Source organism: Geotrypetes seraphini, chromosome 3, assembly GCF_902459505.1.
Source record: "Geotrypetes seraphini chromosome 3, aGeoSer1.1, whole genome shotgun sequence".
NCBI lineage: Eukaryota > Metazoa > Chordata > Amphibia > Gymnophiona > Dermophiidae > Geotrypetes > Geotrypetes seraphini.
In genome coordinates this window covers 139,076,003-139,093,010 of record NC_047086.1, presented here as the reverse complement: position 1 = coordinate 139,093,010, position 17,008 = coordinate 139,076,003, and the positions used below count along the sequence as shown (strand labels likewise).

At 51.1% G+C, this 17,008-nt stretch overlaps 1 protein-coding gene across 1 annotated transcript in view; it reads right to left on the bottom strand.

Annotated features, from left to right (window-relative positions):
* AGBL5 (ATP/GTP binding protein like 5) overlaps positions 1-17,008 on the bottom strand; it is a 327,772-nt gene that overhangs the window by 25,220 nt on the left and 285,544 nt on the right. Inside the window, 1 exon segment of the mRNA XM_033939734.1 lies at positions 3-74. Within this exon segment, the coding sequence (XP_033795625.1) occupies positions 3-74 (72 nt within the window).

Sequence of the window (17,008 nt, the reverse complement as noted above, 5' to 3'; positions counted from 1 at the left end):
CAGGACATAATGATTCGAGGCCATGGGTTGCATTCTGCCATATCTAAGACTGCAATGGCCATTGCCCTCCCCACCTGCACATAACAACAAATACACTGCTTCAGAGACAGTCAACACATGGTACAAGAGTAAGTGATACTGCTTCTCACTGTGAGTTCTGGCCTTTCTTTCAAAGCAGAGAGAGCTAATGGTATCTAGTATATCAGTATAAAAGACAGATTAGAATTATAAAAAGTACAGCTATTATAACAGAAGTGGTTCTCAACAAGAAGTTGAGACATACTGGTGTGTCACAGAAAAAAAATGAGGTAGGCAATAAGTTTGCATGCTGGCTGAGGAAATTATAGAGCAAGGAGCATATTTTAGAAATTCCCATTGGCACTCTTTCTGGTGATCACTGACACTGCACCATAACTGAAAATATTGCATTTTGCTCCCTTCACTGCAATCACATCACACTCACAAATATGAGCCATAAACCATAATCAGCTGCATAGGAAGAGGAGACAGTTTGAGACATATCCCTGCTCAAAAACTCCTCCTACCAGTTCTGTGAAAGTGACCAGCTAAGAGGATGAAAGGGGAACAAGACCAGTGTATTTTCAACCTTTTTTTGGGCAAAGGCACACTTGTTTCATGAAAAAAATCACGAGGCACACCACCATTAGAAAATGTTAAAAATTTAACTCTGTGCCTATATAGGACTATATATAAAGTAATTCTCTTGAATAGGAATCAAATAAACACAAAGAAAGTATTTTATAATTACTTTATTATGAAATATTAAGTAAACAGAATAGTGAAAAATTATAAAATACTTTATTCAGTGCGAAACCTGGGCCTGTTTGGCTGAACACAAAGCTGATATTCTGGCTGGAATCGAAGAAAGACACACACGTAGCTCTTCGTCAACAGCTCTCAGTCTCTCTCTGTATTTGGTTTTTATAGCATACAAAAATAGACAAATATACCCTCCATCCTTTTTATTAAACCACAATAGCAGTTTTTAGCGCAGGGAGCTGCGCTGAATGCCCAGCGTTGCTCTTGACATTGACTCCAGTGTCACAGGTCATCACTACTTCTGGTAAGCAAAAAGCCACCAGCTTCCTAGACAGGGTTGCAGGTCATTATGGCATTGAGTCCAATCATGCCGACCAAATGAAGACCTCCTAAGTGACTCATTTCCATATCGAGGGGGTGCATCGTCATCCAAGTCATCCTCTCTGGAACAAGTCATGGAACCATTGGTACTGGCAATAAAGCCACAGGTACTAGTGCTTACTTTTTAAGAGAAGCTCAATGCTCTATTTCATGAGTATGGGGATATGGTTCGGCTTGTTATCCCAACACCAACTCCGCCAGTACCTGCCTAGCCTGAGTGTCACATCACACGGGATACCGGTACCATCACTGCTTCATTGATGCATCATCATCATTATGGCTTTTGACACCCATCATCATTCACACATGCATCGAAGCAATTTGTTGTAGCATCTTTCTTCTTTTTCTCCTCAACGTTCTCAGTCTAGCAAATGTTCTTGCAAGTTGAAACATGTTTCTCCCAAACATCCAGAGAAATGCAAACGTCCTGCATTGCCTTCCTCATCAGACAGACACTGTTCCAAGTGACAGCATCGATCTCCATCACTACATATTGACTTTGATCTTCAAATGGATTCTAAAACTGAGATTTCTCATTCGACCACAGATGCATATGACTCTCCTGAGCCACCACCTCCATGTAAGACTCCTCCTAGAGAGATATCTACAGAGAGACCTTCCTTCACTTGCTTCATTAGACAAAAAGTGGCATTGTGAGACTCTAAGGTGAAGGGGAGGAATATGTAGAAGCTGATAAAGAAAAGACCGAATTGCTTAACAAATATTTCTGTTCTATTGTTCACGGTTGAAGTACTGGGAGCGGGACTGCAGAAGACAAACATAAATAAGGATGGAGGAGTAATAGACCCTGATCGATTTTCAGACGGTTGTGTTCATGAGGAGCTAGCTAAAATAAAGGTAGACAAAGCAATGGGGCTGGGTGGTGTACATCCTAGAGTGCTGAAAGAACTTAGAGAAGTTCTGATAGCTCTAGAGTCAGGAGTGATACCGGAGGACTGGAGAAGGGCGGATGTGGTCCCTCTCCACAAAAGTGGAAGTAAGTAAGAAGTAGTGAATTACAGGCCAGTAAGTTTGACTTCTGTGGTAAGCATATTAATGGAAACACTTTTAAAACAGAGAAAATCAAGTTTATCCCAGGACAAGCAGGCAGCATATTCTCACATGTGGGTTGACGTCATCTACGGAGCCCCAACACGGACAGCTTTTCAAGCAAACTTGATTGAAGTTTCAAGCTTGCTATGCTGCACCACGCATGTGCATGCCCTTCTTGCCCACTAGAGGGCGCATCCCCACCTCGTGGTCCTCAGTTCTGTTTTCTTCCGCGGAGCCAGAAGCCCTGTTGTGTTTTTGCTCCGTGCTAAATTGCCTTCTGTCACCGCGGCTGGGTTGTTTTTATTAGTCGCTGTGCTTTCTTTTGTTTTTTCCTTGTTCGTGTCATTGAAAATCGTCGGGGAAAAAAAAAAAAATTTTCGTTCCAGGCTCCGGGGGCTCCCGGTAGCCGCGGCCGCGGGACCTCATTCGTTCGCGGCTCTGTTTTTTGGTTCATGTCCTGACCCTTGTCGGGCTTTAAGAAGTGCACCCGGTGCGATTGGTTTGCTTTCCATCACCGATCCTCACCGGTGGTGCATTGTCTGCCTGGGAGCAGATCACCCGACGGACTCTTGCACGCGGTGTTCCACCTTCCAGCCTCGAGTGCTCCGCCGCCGGCGTGCCCGCATGGTGGAGCTTTTCATCGTCGAACCCGCGGCGGAAAAGGCCTCGACGTCGGCCTCGGCTTCGGCCCCGGCCTTGACCTCGGCCTCGGTGCCCTCGACCTCGCCGCGGATGTCTTCCTCTTCGAAGCCTGCGTCTACGACGCCGAAGTCGGCCCCGGGTAAGTCCCCGCTTCCTTCCTCTACTCCAGGGTCATCTAAGAAGCCGTCCTCGGGTTCCTCGACGGGGGCGGGTGGGTCGTCCTCGGCCCCGCCCCGGACGTCGAAGTCGGGTGCTCCGCGGGAATACTCATTGCCGAGGTCGCCCTCGAGGGAGCACCCGCCAGCCCCGGACATGCCGTCCATGATGGCCATTCCCGTGTTCCAGGACATGCTCCAAGCGCTCATCTCCTCGGAGCTGTCCTGTGCCCTGGCTCACCTCCAGCCGTCCTCGGCCCCGACCGTGGCTCCGACCTCGGCCCCGGTGGTGGTTCCTGCCTCGGCCCCAACCTTGGCCTCGGGCCCGGTTCCTGACCAGCCTGTGCGGAGCGTGCGACCTAAGGGACAAGGGTGCGCCGGGTTCGCAGGCTTTCTTCTTCCGATTCTTCGTCGGGGTCCTCCCGCCGGTCCTCACCCTCGGGTCGGCCTCGGGTGAAGCGCCGGTCCCGGAAGTCTAAGCGCCCTCGTGGGTCACCTCGGCTGCGCGGTCGCTCCTCGCCGACCCGGGAGGTGGAGACTCTGGGGGTTTCGGAGCTCAGCCTGACTAATCCGCGGCTGTTCCGTTCCCCTGCGGGGAAAGGGTCGAGGGATTCCTCCCCGAGGAGGAGGAAGGCCTCGGTGCCCCGTACCCCGACGAGGTCCCTCGGTGCGGCTTCCTGGGGGTCGGAGGCTGGCACAGGTCGTGAGCCCCGATACTCACGCGAGGCTTCTCCGTCCTACTCGGCGGCGCGGGCCTCTCGCTCTCCTTCCCCTCCCTCGAGACCCTCCTCGTTTTCGAGGTTGTGGTGGATATGGGGAAGGCTTTTGGACCTGGACCTTTTGGCGGGGTCCCAATACTCCAAAGAGTTTTTAGAGGAGCAGGATTTGCCATCCCCTCCGCGGGAGTCTCCTTGGCTGCCTTTGAACAAGGTGTTGCAGCAGACCTTCTTGCGGAATTTGGATTCCCCCTACACGGTGACGGCTGTCCCCTCAAAGATGGAATCTAAATACCGCACTGTCCCCTGTAAGGGGTTCCAGAAGGCTCAGTTGTCGCACCAGTCTCTGCTGGTGGAATCTTCTCTGAAGAAATCCTAGCCTTCTAGGGTGTCCGCGGCGGTTCCGCCGGGGCGTGAGGGGCGCACCCTGGATAAGTTCGGGCGCCGCCTCTACCAAAATTCCATGATGGCGAATAGGGTACTTAACTATGCTTTTACGTTCACCTCGTACCTTCGCCATCTGGTCAAGTCCATGCCCCGTTATCAAGGGGTCATGCCTGACTCTCATAAGGGGATTTTACTAGTCTCATGGATTCTCTGTCGCAGCTGCGACTTTTTCCTTTTCCATGCCACCTATGACGCCTTCGAATTGACATCTAGGGTCTCCGCGTTCGCGGTGGCGATGCGCTGCCTTGCGTGGTTGCGCATTGTAGATATGGACCCCAATCTGCAGGAGCGCCTGGCAAATTTGCCCTGCGTGGGCTCGGAGCTCTTTGATGAATCTCTGGAGGCAGCTACTAAACGCCTCTCCGAACATGAGCACTCCTTCGCCTCTCTTGTGCGCCCCAAGGCGAAGGCGTTGGCTCCGAAGCCGTACCGTCCTCCGCCGCGGCGCTATTTGCAGAGGTCCACACCGGCGTCCTCCTCAGCAGGCCAGAGCTCAACAACAGAAGCCTCAGGCGCAGGGGGTGTCCAAGCCAGCGCCGTCTTTTTGACGTTCTGAGCGGATGAGGGCGGGCCCCCTCCGCGCTCTCTCGTTGTCCCCCGCTTCCCATCGGGGGTCGGCTAAGGGCGTTCCACCCCGCCTGGACTCTCATCACCTCCGATGCTTGGGTTCTCAGAGTCATCTCGGAGGGTTACTCCCTAAACTTCAGGGAATTCCCGCCGGACAGTCCGCCCGGCGTGTGTCCTTCCAACCGGCCACAACTTCCCCTTCTCCTTTCGGAAGCCAGGGCCTTGTTGGGCCTTCGGGCAGTGGAGCGGGTGCCCCCCGACCAGCGGGGGCAGGGTTTCTACTCCCGATACTTTTTGGTCCCGAAAAAGACCGGGGACTTGCGTCCCATTCTGGACCTTTGGAGGCTCAATAAGTTCCTTGTCCGGGAGAAGTTCCGTATGCTATCTCTACCAGTCCTGTACCCGTTACTGGACGAAGGGGACTGGATGTGCTCCCTGGACCTGAAGGAGGCTTATACGCATGTTCCAGTGCATCCCGCCTTCCGCAAGTTTCTACGGTTCCAGGTGGGGGATTTTGCACCTTCAATACCGGGTCCTCCCCTTTGGCTTGGCTTCGTCCCCTCGAGTCTTCACGAAGTGTATGTTGGTAGTCGCAGCAGCCCTGCGCTCCCAGGGTCTGCAGGTCTTCCCCTACCTGGACGATTGGCTGATCAAAGCTCCGTCCAGGGAGGGGGTTATCTTAGCGACCCGACAGACTATCATCTTCCTTCAGCGTCTGGGGTTCAAAGTGAACTTTCCCAAGTCTCAATTGTGCCCTGCTCAATCCCTTCAGTTCATCGGGGCCGTGCTGGACACGGTTCGCCTCCGTTCGTTCCTCCCTCCCCCGCGGTTGGAGGCCCTTCTCCGTCTCGGTCGCCAGGTAGCGCTGCTGCCCTCAGTCTCGGCGCAGCGCCTGATGATTCTACTGGGCCACATGGCATCTACAGTTCATGTCACGCCGTTTGCCCGCTTGCACCAGGCTTCCTCAGTGGACATTGGCCTCACAATGGCGTCAGGACCCGGGACCCGGTCTCCTCCCCGGTGACAGTGACTCCCATCCTTGAGACGCTCGCTCCGTTGGTGGACCAACTCTTCCATCTTTCCAAGGGTTTGCTCTTTCTCTTTCTCGCCCCTCCGCATCGCAAAGGTCCTGACCAAGGACTCTTCGGAGTACGCTTGGGGGGGCTCATCTCGACGGTCTGCGGACTCAAGGCCTGTGGTCGGCGGAGGACCGTCTTTGTCACATCAATGTCTTGAAGCTTCGCGCCATTTTTCTGGCTGCTCGAGCTTTTCTGCCACCTGCTGCACGATCAGGTAGTCCTAGTGCGGACGGACAATCAGGTGGCAATGTACTATGTGAACAAGCAAGGGGGGACAGGCTCTTGGTCGCTGTGCCAGGAGGCCCTTCGCCTTTGGAAGTGGGGCGGTCTCTCAGAATATTTTCCTTCGGGCGGTTTATATTCAGGGAGAGCGGAACTGTCTGGCGGACAAACTCAGTCGCCTTCTACAGCTGCACGAATGGTCGCTCAACTCACGAGTCCTTCACGAGATCTTCGACCGTTGGGGGACTCCTCAGGTGGACCTGTTTGCCTCTCCAGAGACTCACAAGCTCCCTCTCTATTGTTCTCGGATGTACTCCCCGGATCGTCTCGAAGCCGATGCCTTTCTTCTCGACTGGGGAGGGAGGTTCCTTTATGCGTTTCCTCCTTTCCCTCTGATCTTGAAAACGTTGGTGCATCTCAAATCGACCAGAGCCACTATGATTCTCGTTGCGCCTCGTTGGCCTCGTCAACCCTGGTTCTCCCTGCTCCTCCAACTCAGTGTCAGGGAGCCTCTGCTTCTGCCTGTTTTTCCCTCTCTGCTGTCTCAGAGTCGGGGTTCGCTGTTGCATCCCAATCTTCAGTCCTTATATCTGACCGCTTGGTTCCTTTCCCCTTGACTTCGGTTCCTGTTTCTCAGTCTGTCAGGGAGGTTTTGGAAGCTTCGCGCAGGTCTCGGACTCGGCTTTGCTATTCCCAGAAGTGGACCAGATTTTCATCCTGGTGTTCCTCGCGTCGTCTGGATCCGAGCTCGGTTCCGGTGGCTTCGGTCCTGGAATATTTGCTTCATTTATCTCAGTCAGGTCTGAAGACCACTTCTATTCGGGTGCATCTCAGTGCAATTGCTGCGTTTCATCGGCACCTTGAGGGTAGGTCCCTCTCCCTTCACCCTCTCGTTGCTCGCTTTATGAGGGGTCTTCTGAACGTCCATCCTCCTCTGAAGCCTCCTCCTGTGGTTTGGGATCTCAATGTGATACTGGCTCAACTCATGAAACCTCGTTTGAGCCTATGGGCAAATCTCACCTCAAGTTTCTCACTTGGAAGGTGATTTTTCTACTTACACTCACTTCTGCTCGGCGGATTAGTGAGCTGCAGGTGTTGGTTGCGGACACCGCCTTTTACGGTGTTCCATCATGACAAGGTAGTTCTCCGCACCCATCCAAAATTTTTGCCTAAAGTTGTTTCTGATTTCCACCTCAATCAATCCATTGTGCTTCCGGTGTTTTTTTCCGAAGCCCCATTCTCATCCTGCTGAGGTGGCGCTTCACACACTTGACTGTAAGAGGGTGTTGGCTTTTTATCTTCAACGCACCAAGTCTCATCGGAGGGTTCCTCAATTGTTTTTGTCCTTCGACCCTAATCGGTTGGGACGTCCTGTTTCCAAGCGCACCTTGTCCAATTGGTTGGCTGCTTGTATTTCTTTTTGCTACGCTCAGGCTGGTCTCACGCTCCATAGTCGAGTCACGGGGCATAAGGTCCGGGCTATGGCAGCTTCTGTTGCTTTCCTCCGGTCTACACCTGTTGAGGACATCTGCAAGGCTGCCACTTGGTCTTCGGTTCATACTTTCACCTCCCACTACTGTCTGGATACTCTGTCCAGAAGCGACGGCCAGATTGGCCAGTCGGTTTTGCGTAACCTGTTTTCTTAAATTGCCATCCTCCCACCTACCCTTTTTTGGTTGGCTTGGAGGTCACCCACATGTGAGAATATGCTGCCTGCTTGTCCTGGGATAAAGCACAGTTACTTACCATAACAGGTGTTATCCAGGGACAGCAGGCAGATATTCTCACAACCCGCCCTCCTCCCTGGGGATGGCTTCTTTGCTGACTATGGAACTGAGGACCACGAGGTGGGGATGTGCCCTCTAGTGGGCAAGAAGGCATGCACATACGTGGTGCAGCATAGCAAGCTTGAAACTTCAATCAAGTTTGCTTGAAAAGCTGTCCGCGTTGGGGCTCCGTAGATGACGTCACCCACATGTGAGAATATCTGCCTGCTGTCCCTGGATATCACCTGTTACGGTAAGTAATTGTGCTTTTTGGAATCCTGTGGATTACAGGACCGGAGGCAACATGGATTCACTAAAGGTAAGTCTTGTCAGACAAATCTGATCAATTACTTTGACTGGGTGATCAGAGAATTTGATAGAGGATGTGCATTAGATGTGGTGTATTTAGATTTTAGCAAAGCTTTTGACAGTGTTCCACACAGACGTCTAATAAATAAAACTGAGTACTCTTGGGATGGGTCCCAAAGTGACGGGCTAGGTCAGGAACTGGTTGAGTAGAAGGTGACAAAGGGTAGTGATAAATGGAGATCGCTCTGAGGAAAGGGATGTTACCTGTGGTGTGCCTCAAGGTTCTGTTCTTGGGCATGTTCTTTTTAACATTTTTATAAATGATATTGCTGAAGGGTTGTCTGGTAAGATTTGCCTCTTTGCGGATGATGCCAAAATCTGCAATAGAGTAGACAAACTGGATGGTGTGAATAACATGAAGAAAGACCTGGCTAAGCTTGAAAAATGGTCTGAAATTTTGGAGCTAAAATATAATGCTAAGAAATGCAAGGTCATGCATTTGGGCTGCAAGAACCTGAGGGAATGGTACAGATTAAGGAGTGAAGAGCTGATGTGCACGACAAAAGGAGTGTTACTTGGGTGTAATTGTAGATGATGATCTTAAGGTGGCCAAACAGGTTGAAAAGGTGACAGCGAAAGCTAGAAGGATGCTAGGTTGCTTAGGGAGAGGTATGGCCAGTAGGAAAAAGGAGGTATTGATGCCCCTGTATAAGACTTTGGTGAGACCTCATTTAGAATACAGTTCTGGAGGCCGCACCCTCAAAAAGATATAAAAAGGATGGAGTCAGTCCAGAGGAAGGCTACTAAAATGGTATGTGGTCTTCATCATAAGGCGTATAGGGACAGACTTAAAGATCTCAATCTGTATACTTTGGAGGAAAGGCAGCAGAGGGAAGATATGATGGAGACGTTTAAATACCTATGTAATGTAAATGCGCAAGAGTCGAATCTTTCATTTGAAAAGAAACTCTGCAATGAGAGGGCATAGGATGAAGTTAAGAGGTGATAGGCTCTGAAGTAATCTAAGGAAATACTTTTTTATAGAAAAAGTGGTAGATGCATGGAACAGTCTCCTGAAAGAGATGGTGGAGACAGAGACTGTGTCTGAATTCAAGAGGGCCTGGGATAGGCACGTGGTATCTTTCGGAGAGAGAAAGAGATAATGGTTACTGCGGATGGACAGACTAGATGGGCCAATTGGCCTTTATCTGCCACCATGTTTCTATGTAATTGGGTAAAGATCTGTCTTATCAAACTAGGGGCAAATTCCAAATTTAGCGCTGAATTTTTGGAAACTATGATTTACCTCCTAAGGACCTTATGAATCTTCTTTTACATGGAATCCTGAGAGAAATTCTTCATAAAAATTGGGAATTTCCTCTCTTGGTTCCTGATGCTCCCAGGAAACTGGATGCCCTCTACAGGATTATTCCCAGTTCAGGTTTTGACAAACCTCAACTGTCTCATCAGTCTTTGGTGGTGAAATCCACATTGAAAAACTTATCCCATCCTGGCCTTGGTCCCACCAGATTGCGAGGGACGTACTATGGACAGGTTTGGTAGATGTCTTTACCAAAACTCCCTGTTGGCAAATCAAGTCATCAATTACAACTTCTATTTCACATGCTACCTGAAATATCTAGTTAAGCAATTGCCTGGTTTTCAAAAATATCTTCCATCGCATCGAGTGAAAGAATCCTGGCACATTGTTTGCACCCTTACCCAATTAAGGCGGTACATGGTTCAATCTGCTTATGATGTCTTTGAGTTGTCTTCCAGGGCTTCTTCTATGTCTGTGGCCATGAGGAGATTAGCCTGGCTCAGGGTTGCTGTTATGGTTGTTAACATCCAAGACCCTGTCTGAGGAATGAGGTTTTTGGAGACTCAATGGAAAAAGCTACTCAAAAGCTCTCTGCCCAAGAAAAATTCAAGCCCTCTTCTTCATATCAGAGGCATTGTTCAGCCAAACCTTCTGCTCCTTCCAGGCCACAATAAAAGAAACAGAAGCAACAATGCCCTCAGAAAACTCAAGTGTCTGCTCCTGCTAAATCAACCCAGTCTTTTTGATGGGCTACTCGAGAGCTTAGTTGCAATTCCTTTACATCAGCCTCTCCCTCAGCCAACTTTATTTTCATCATTGGGAGTTGATCACCTCAGACCTCTGGGTTCTACAGATCATTCGATAGGGTTACTCTCTTCATTTTATCACTGTTTCTCCAGATCATCCTCCAAGAGAATCTGCTTTGAACCCTCACCAGCCCTTCCTTTTTCAGAAAATTGATTATCTTATCCTCCTCAATGCCTACTTTTAACTTTTACAACATGTTCAAACAATCAACCAGAGTTCATTGATAGACTCTTTTCCTTACAGTCCTTCTAAATCGCTTTGTTCAATGTCGCAGAATCTCTTTGTTGTACCATCACTAAAATCAATCAACACGTTGATATCTAACAATTTTGCTGTCACTACACCTTCCCTTTGGAATTTGCTGCCTAATAATTTACGCATCGAGTCCGTATTAAATCAATTTAAATCAAAATTAAAAACATTCTTGCTCCAGGATGCTTTTGGACAATAACTGTCCTTTCAAGGACCAAAACAAAGCTGTACAGCTTTTTACCCTCACCTATTGTTTTTTCCCCTTTTCCTCAAAGATTGTAGTTCTAGCCCCTTTTCCCCATTTGTATGAAGTAAGTACATATGTTTTGTTATGTGTTTTATTAACCTACCCTGGTCTTGTTTAGTACTTCTAATTTTAATTTGTTTTTTTGGAATTCTTTGCATTGTACACTGCCTAGAAATTTGATTAAGCTGTATAAAATTTTTTATAATAAACTTGAAACTTGTTCCTGTGGATCAGCAGAACCAGGGGTTTTACTCCTGCAGAAGACAGGAGGTCTCTAACCTATTTTAGATCTCAGATCCCTCGACAAGTTTCTTGTCAAGGAAAAATTTCCAGATGCTGTCTCTAGCCACTCTATATCCCCTCTTGATTTACAAAGATTGGCTTTGCTCTCTAGATCTCAAGGAAGCCTATACTTATACCCCCATTCATCCGGCTTACAGGAAGCACCTCAGATTTCAAGTGGCATACCACCACTATCAATACAAAGTTCTACTTTTCAGCCTGGCATCCTCTCCCAGAGTCTTCACCAAGTACATGGTGGTGGTGGTGGCAGTGGCCTTGAGGTCTCAGGACCTTCAAGTCTTCCCCTACCTAGACAACTGGCTCATCAATGATCCTATGTCTCAAGGTGTACTCTTGGCGACAAATCAGACCATACTATTTCTTCAGAACTTGGGGTTTGAGATAAACTTCCCCAAATCACAACTTCAACCATCTCAGAAGCTCCAGTTAATTGGAGCTGTGCTCAACACCACTCAACCAGTGGCGTACCAAGGGGTGGGGGGGCAGTCTGCCCTGGGTGCACGCTCCAAGGGGGTGCACAGCTAGACGGGTCCGGAAGCTCCTGCGCTGCTGAAAACTGCACCTCAGCGCGGCTGCCGTATTTATTCCAGAGCAGAGTCGGCAGCCGCGCTGAAGTGCACGAAGGTTTCACGATGATTACTTTTGCTGCTGTTGCTTCGGAAGAGGTAAGTGACGTCAGAGGGGGTTGGACTGGCAGCCACAGTCATCGCGGGACCTTGCCTCTGCCGGCCCAGCCCCCCTCCAATGTCACTTACCTCTTCTGAAGCAGGGGCAGCAAAAGTAATCACCGCGGGACCTTGCTGATTTCGATGGAGAAAGAAGCATAGCAGGGTGGTGGAAGGAGAAAAAGGGGGTCAGGGTGGTATGGAAGCATGGTGAAGGGTGATAAAGGGTGGTCAGGGTGGTATGGAAGCATGGTGAAGGGTGAGAAAGGGGGGTCAGGGTGGTATGGAAGCATGGTGAAGGGTGAGAAAGGGGGTCAGGGTGGTATGGAAGCATGGTGAAGGGTGAGAAAGGGGGTCAGGGTGGTATGGAAGCATGGTGAAGGGTGAGAAAGGGGGGTCAGGGTGGTATGGAAGCATGGTGAAGGGTGAGAAAGGGGGTCAGGGTGGTATGGAAGCGTGGTGAAGGATAAGAAAGGGGGGTCAGGGTGGTATGGAAGTGTGGTGAAGGGTGAGAAAGGGGGTCATGGTGGTATGGAAGCGTGAAGGATAAGAAAGGGGGGTCAGGGTGGTATGGAAGTGTGGTGAAGGGTGACAAAGGGGGTCATGGTGGTATGGAAGTGTGAAGGGTGAGAAAGGGGGTCAGGGTGGTATGGAAGCATGGTGAAGGGTGAGAAAGGGGGTTAGGGTGGTATGGAAGCGTGGTGAAGGGTGAGAAAGGGGGTCAGGGTGGTATGGAAGCATGGTGAAGGGTGAGAAAGTGTACTTACTGCCTCTTAGTGTTCTGTCAGAGATTTTCAAACACTGGCAAGATAGTGCCAGCGCATGATTTATACATCTGTGTCGGCTCGGGCTCTACTCCTGAGAGCGTGGAAAAGCTCTGGTTCTGGCCCTGTTAGTCTGAGACGGCACAGAGTTGATGCAATTTATGAAAAAATTAAAAAGACTAAAGATAAGTAAATTTCTGTTAGCTTTTTTCAAACTGTGAAGTGGTCTTTATTCAGATGTTCACTGTGGAGTGAATTAGTCACAAGTTATAGTTTAAAAGAAAAGAAAAAAAGGACAAAAAAAATTGTAAGTAAAATATGAATAGTAAAAATGCACTAAGCAGGTTTTTGGCCAGTGATTGAAGGATGGAGTATGTATATTGATTACATCTACGCTAACAAAGAATGCCGATGAGTCCATAAGCATAATACTCCTTAACTCATAGGCAGGCCCAAGTACATCCCAGGATGCATCAGGAAATGGAAGATCCACCATTTTGAAGAGGCAGGCCTGTTGGCAGGAGGGAATGGGCATCCCTCCTGCCTGCAGTTTAAAGTACAGTACAGCTGAGCAGCAGGAGGCTTCTTCAAGGCTTTCCCTGCCGCTCAGCTGTTGGGGCTTCCCTTGCCAGCTCTTTGCATATGTCAGTTGCTTTTCCAGTGATTGATCAGATGGGATCATGGCATATCTCTGTGAAACTCATTTGTATGCGAAATTGTTTTAACATTGTTCGCCATTTTGAAATTGGACAATTTGTTGGCACTACAGTAACCTGACAGATTTTACCGGTTATTTTAGAGAATCTGGGCCTTAGTGCCTACTCATTCCCTTAATCTCCACAGCTGGGACCCCACATTATCCCTAGTGTATTTCTAGTCTTCCATTTCTTGCATCATCCCTCTTTCCCTCACCTCCCATCTTTCTCTTCCAGCAGGGAACAGTAGAGAGACACTAGTGGCCAAGTACTTCTAATATACTTGTTCCTTTGTTGTCACAGGTGTGACTTTATCTCATATAGATTTGACAATCAGCTATTTTAACCTCATATACTTAGCAAAGCTAGGGAGCACTGGTGGTAGGAGAAAGAATAGATTAGGTTTTCCAAGCAATTGGAACCTTTTTCCAGATGTTGGGATGGCAAAGTAGTGGAGCAAGGCATTTTGTGAAGGAAGACATTTGCAAATCTTGTCTCTCTACTGTAGTCACACCACTGTTGCAAACTCATCCTTTGTCTTGTTCAGTGTTTTTCAACCGCTGTTCCGCGGCACACTAGTGTGCCGCGAGATGTTGCCTGGTGTGCCGCAGGGCCGCCATCAGGGCAGTACTACCAGTCCTGCATTCAGGGGCCCGGAGCTGACAGGGGGCCCGAGGCAGGGGCGCCAGTAGCTCGCCAAGGCAAAGTGAGTCGATCACCCAGGACTCACTTTGTCTTGGCGATCTAATCTATCGAGCCGATAAGTCTTCTTCTCCCCGACGTCAATTCTGCAGTCGGAGAGGAAGTTCGGGCCATCCAATCACTGCCTGGCTGGGCGGAACTTCCTCTCCGATTGCAGAATTGACGTCAGGGAGAGCATGTGTCGGCGTTGGCTTTGGGGCCTGTTATCCATTGGTGGGTCCTGTTCCCTGATGGCAGCGGCAGTGGCTTGGGGAACGGCAGGGAGAAAGAAAGAAAGGGGGCAGGCAGGGAAACAGAAGGAAAGAAGAGAAACAGAAAAAAAGAAAGAAAGGTCAGGGAGAGAGGAAGAAAAAGTTGGGGGAGGGAATGAGGTGTGGAGGAGAGAAAGCATACAGGCTGATAGAAGGGAAGAAAGATTGGATGCACAGTCAGAAGAAGAAAGTGCAACCAGAAATCACCAGACAAGGTATGAAAAATGATTTTATTTTAAATTTAGCAAAGTGGAGGCAGTATTACCACAGTTTTCAAAGGAATTTGCCCAAATAACTTAATAGTTAACTGGGTAAATTCCCAGAGATGAAAACTTCCCTTCACTTACTATGCACAGTTCTGAATTTATATCTGCTGTCTATATTTTACAATATGGTCACCTTTTACTAAACCGCAATAGTGGTTTTTAGCGCAGGGAGCCTATGAGCGTCAAGAGCAACGCAGGACGTCCTTGTACGTGGTGAGCGTGTTGTCGGGGGAGCGGCTGCCTTAGGAGAGGAGAGAGAAGTCGCGCACATGCTCATTCAGGATGGCCAGTTTAGATGGGAGCCGGGAGAGCGCTGACGGACGGCAGAGGCATCGCAGAAGCAGGAGGGCAGCCGCTTGGGGACCCCGAGGAAGGAAGGCAACACTTTGGAATCGCTGTGCAGCACCCGCAGGCAAGTTCTCACCGCTGGCCCACCATTGCAAACTTCGGTTGTGGAACGAATCTTCTGAGTTTGCATTAAAGCCTATGGGGAACTTTGCTTTGAAAAACGAGCATTTTGGATTACGAGCATGATTCTGGAACGGATTATGCTCATAAACCAAGGTACCACTGTACTGCTTTTAAGAATTCTAACTAACGCTCGCAGATATGAGCATGTATTTCCCCTGTTTAAAGAGTTTCACTGGCTTCCTGTGAAATTCTGTTTAATGCATAAGGCCTTAACCTTAGCATTTAAGGCTATACAATCAGGTCAATCTGACTACCGTATTTTCGCGGATATAACGCGCACCATTGTAAAACGCGCACAGGGGTATAGCGCGCAGAAATCACGATGATATGTACAAAAACTTTTCTATACCGCGCTCAGGCATATAACGCGCATGCTGCCCGACTCTCCTCTGGCCACCCCGACTCTCCTTTCGCTCTCCCCGACTCTCCTCTGGCCACCCCGACTCTCCTTTCGCCCTCCCCGACTCTCATCTGGTTGCCCCGACTCACCCTGACTTTCGGTGCACTGCCCCGACTCTCCTCTGGTTGCCCCGACTCACCCTGACTTTCGGTGCACTGCCCCGACTCTCCTCTGGTTGCCCCGACTCACCGTTCACCCGCCCTGACTTTCGGTGCACTGCCCCGCCTCTCCGTGCCTGTCCCCCTTGAAGTCCTGTCCCCCCTTGAAGGTCTGCCTGTCCCCCCTTGAAGTCCTGTCCCCCTTGAAGGTCTGCCTGTCCCCCTTGAAGATCTGCCTGTCCCCCCTTGAAGTCCTGTCCCCATTCTGAAAGCCTGATGCCCCCCCTCGACGTCCGATTCTTCTCCCCCCTCGGCAGGACCACTCGCACCCCACCCCGAAGGACCGCCGACTCCCCGACAATATTGGGCCAGGAGGGAGCCCAAATCCTCCTGGCCACGGCGACCCCCTAACCCCACCCCGCACTACATTACGGGCAGGAGGGATCCCAGGCCCTCCTGCCCTCGACGCAAACCCCCTCCCCCCAACGACCGCCCCCCCCCAAGAACCTCCGCCCGTCCCCCAGCCGACCCGCGACCCCCCTGGCCGACCCCCACGACACCCCCACCCGCCTTCCCCGTACTTTGTGTAGTTGGGCCAGAAGGGAGCCCAAACCCTCCTGGCCACGGCGACCCCCTAACCCCACCCCGCACTACATTACGGGCAGGAGGGATCCCAGGCCCTCCTGCCCTCGACGCAAACCCCCCTCCCTCCAACGACCGCCCCCCCCCCAAGAACCTCCGACCGACCCGCGACCCCCCTGGCCGACCCCCCCACCCCCCTTCCCCGTACCTTTGGAAGTTGGCCGGACAGACGGGAGCCAAACCCGCCTGTCCGGCAGGCAGCCAACGAAGGAATGAGGCCGGATTGGCCCATCCGTCCTAAAGCTCCGCCTACTGGTGGGGCCTAAGGCGCGTGGGCCAATCAGAATAGGCCCTGGAGCCTTAGGTCCCACCTGGGGGCGCGGCCTGAGACACATGGTCGGGTTTGGCCCATGTGCCTCAGGCCGCGCCCCCAGGTGGGACCTAAGGCTCCAGGGCCTATTCTGATTGGCCCACGCGCCTTAGGCCCCACCAGTAGGCGGAGCTTTAGGACGGATGGGCCAATCCGGCCTCATTCCTTCGTTGGCTGCCTGCCGGACAGGCGGGTTTGGATCCCGTCTGTCCGGCCAACTTCCAAAGGTACGGGGAAGGGGGGTGGGGGGGTCGGCCAGGGGGGTCGCGGGTCGGTCGGAGGTTCTTGGGGGGGGCGGGCGGTGGAGGGAGGGGGGTTTGCGTCGAGGGCAGGAGGGCCTGGGATCCCTCCTGCCCGTAATGTGGTGCGGGGTGGGGTTAGGGGGTCGCCGTGGCCAGGAGGGTTTGGGCTCCCTTCTGGCCCAACTACACAAAGTACGGGGAAGGCGGGTGGGGGTGTCGTGGGGGTCGGCCAGGGGGGTCGCGGGTCGGCTGGGGGACGGGCGGAGGTTCTTGGGGGGGGGCGGTCGTTGGGGGGGGGGGGTTTGCGTCGAGGGCAGGAGGGCCTGGGATCCCTCCTGCCCGTAATGTAGTGCGGGGTGGGGTTAGGGGGTCGCCGTGGCCAGGAGGGTTTGGGCTTCCTCCTGGCCCGATATTTTTGGGGAGTCGGCGGTCCTTCGGGGTGAGGGTGCGAGTGG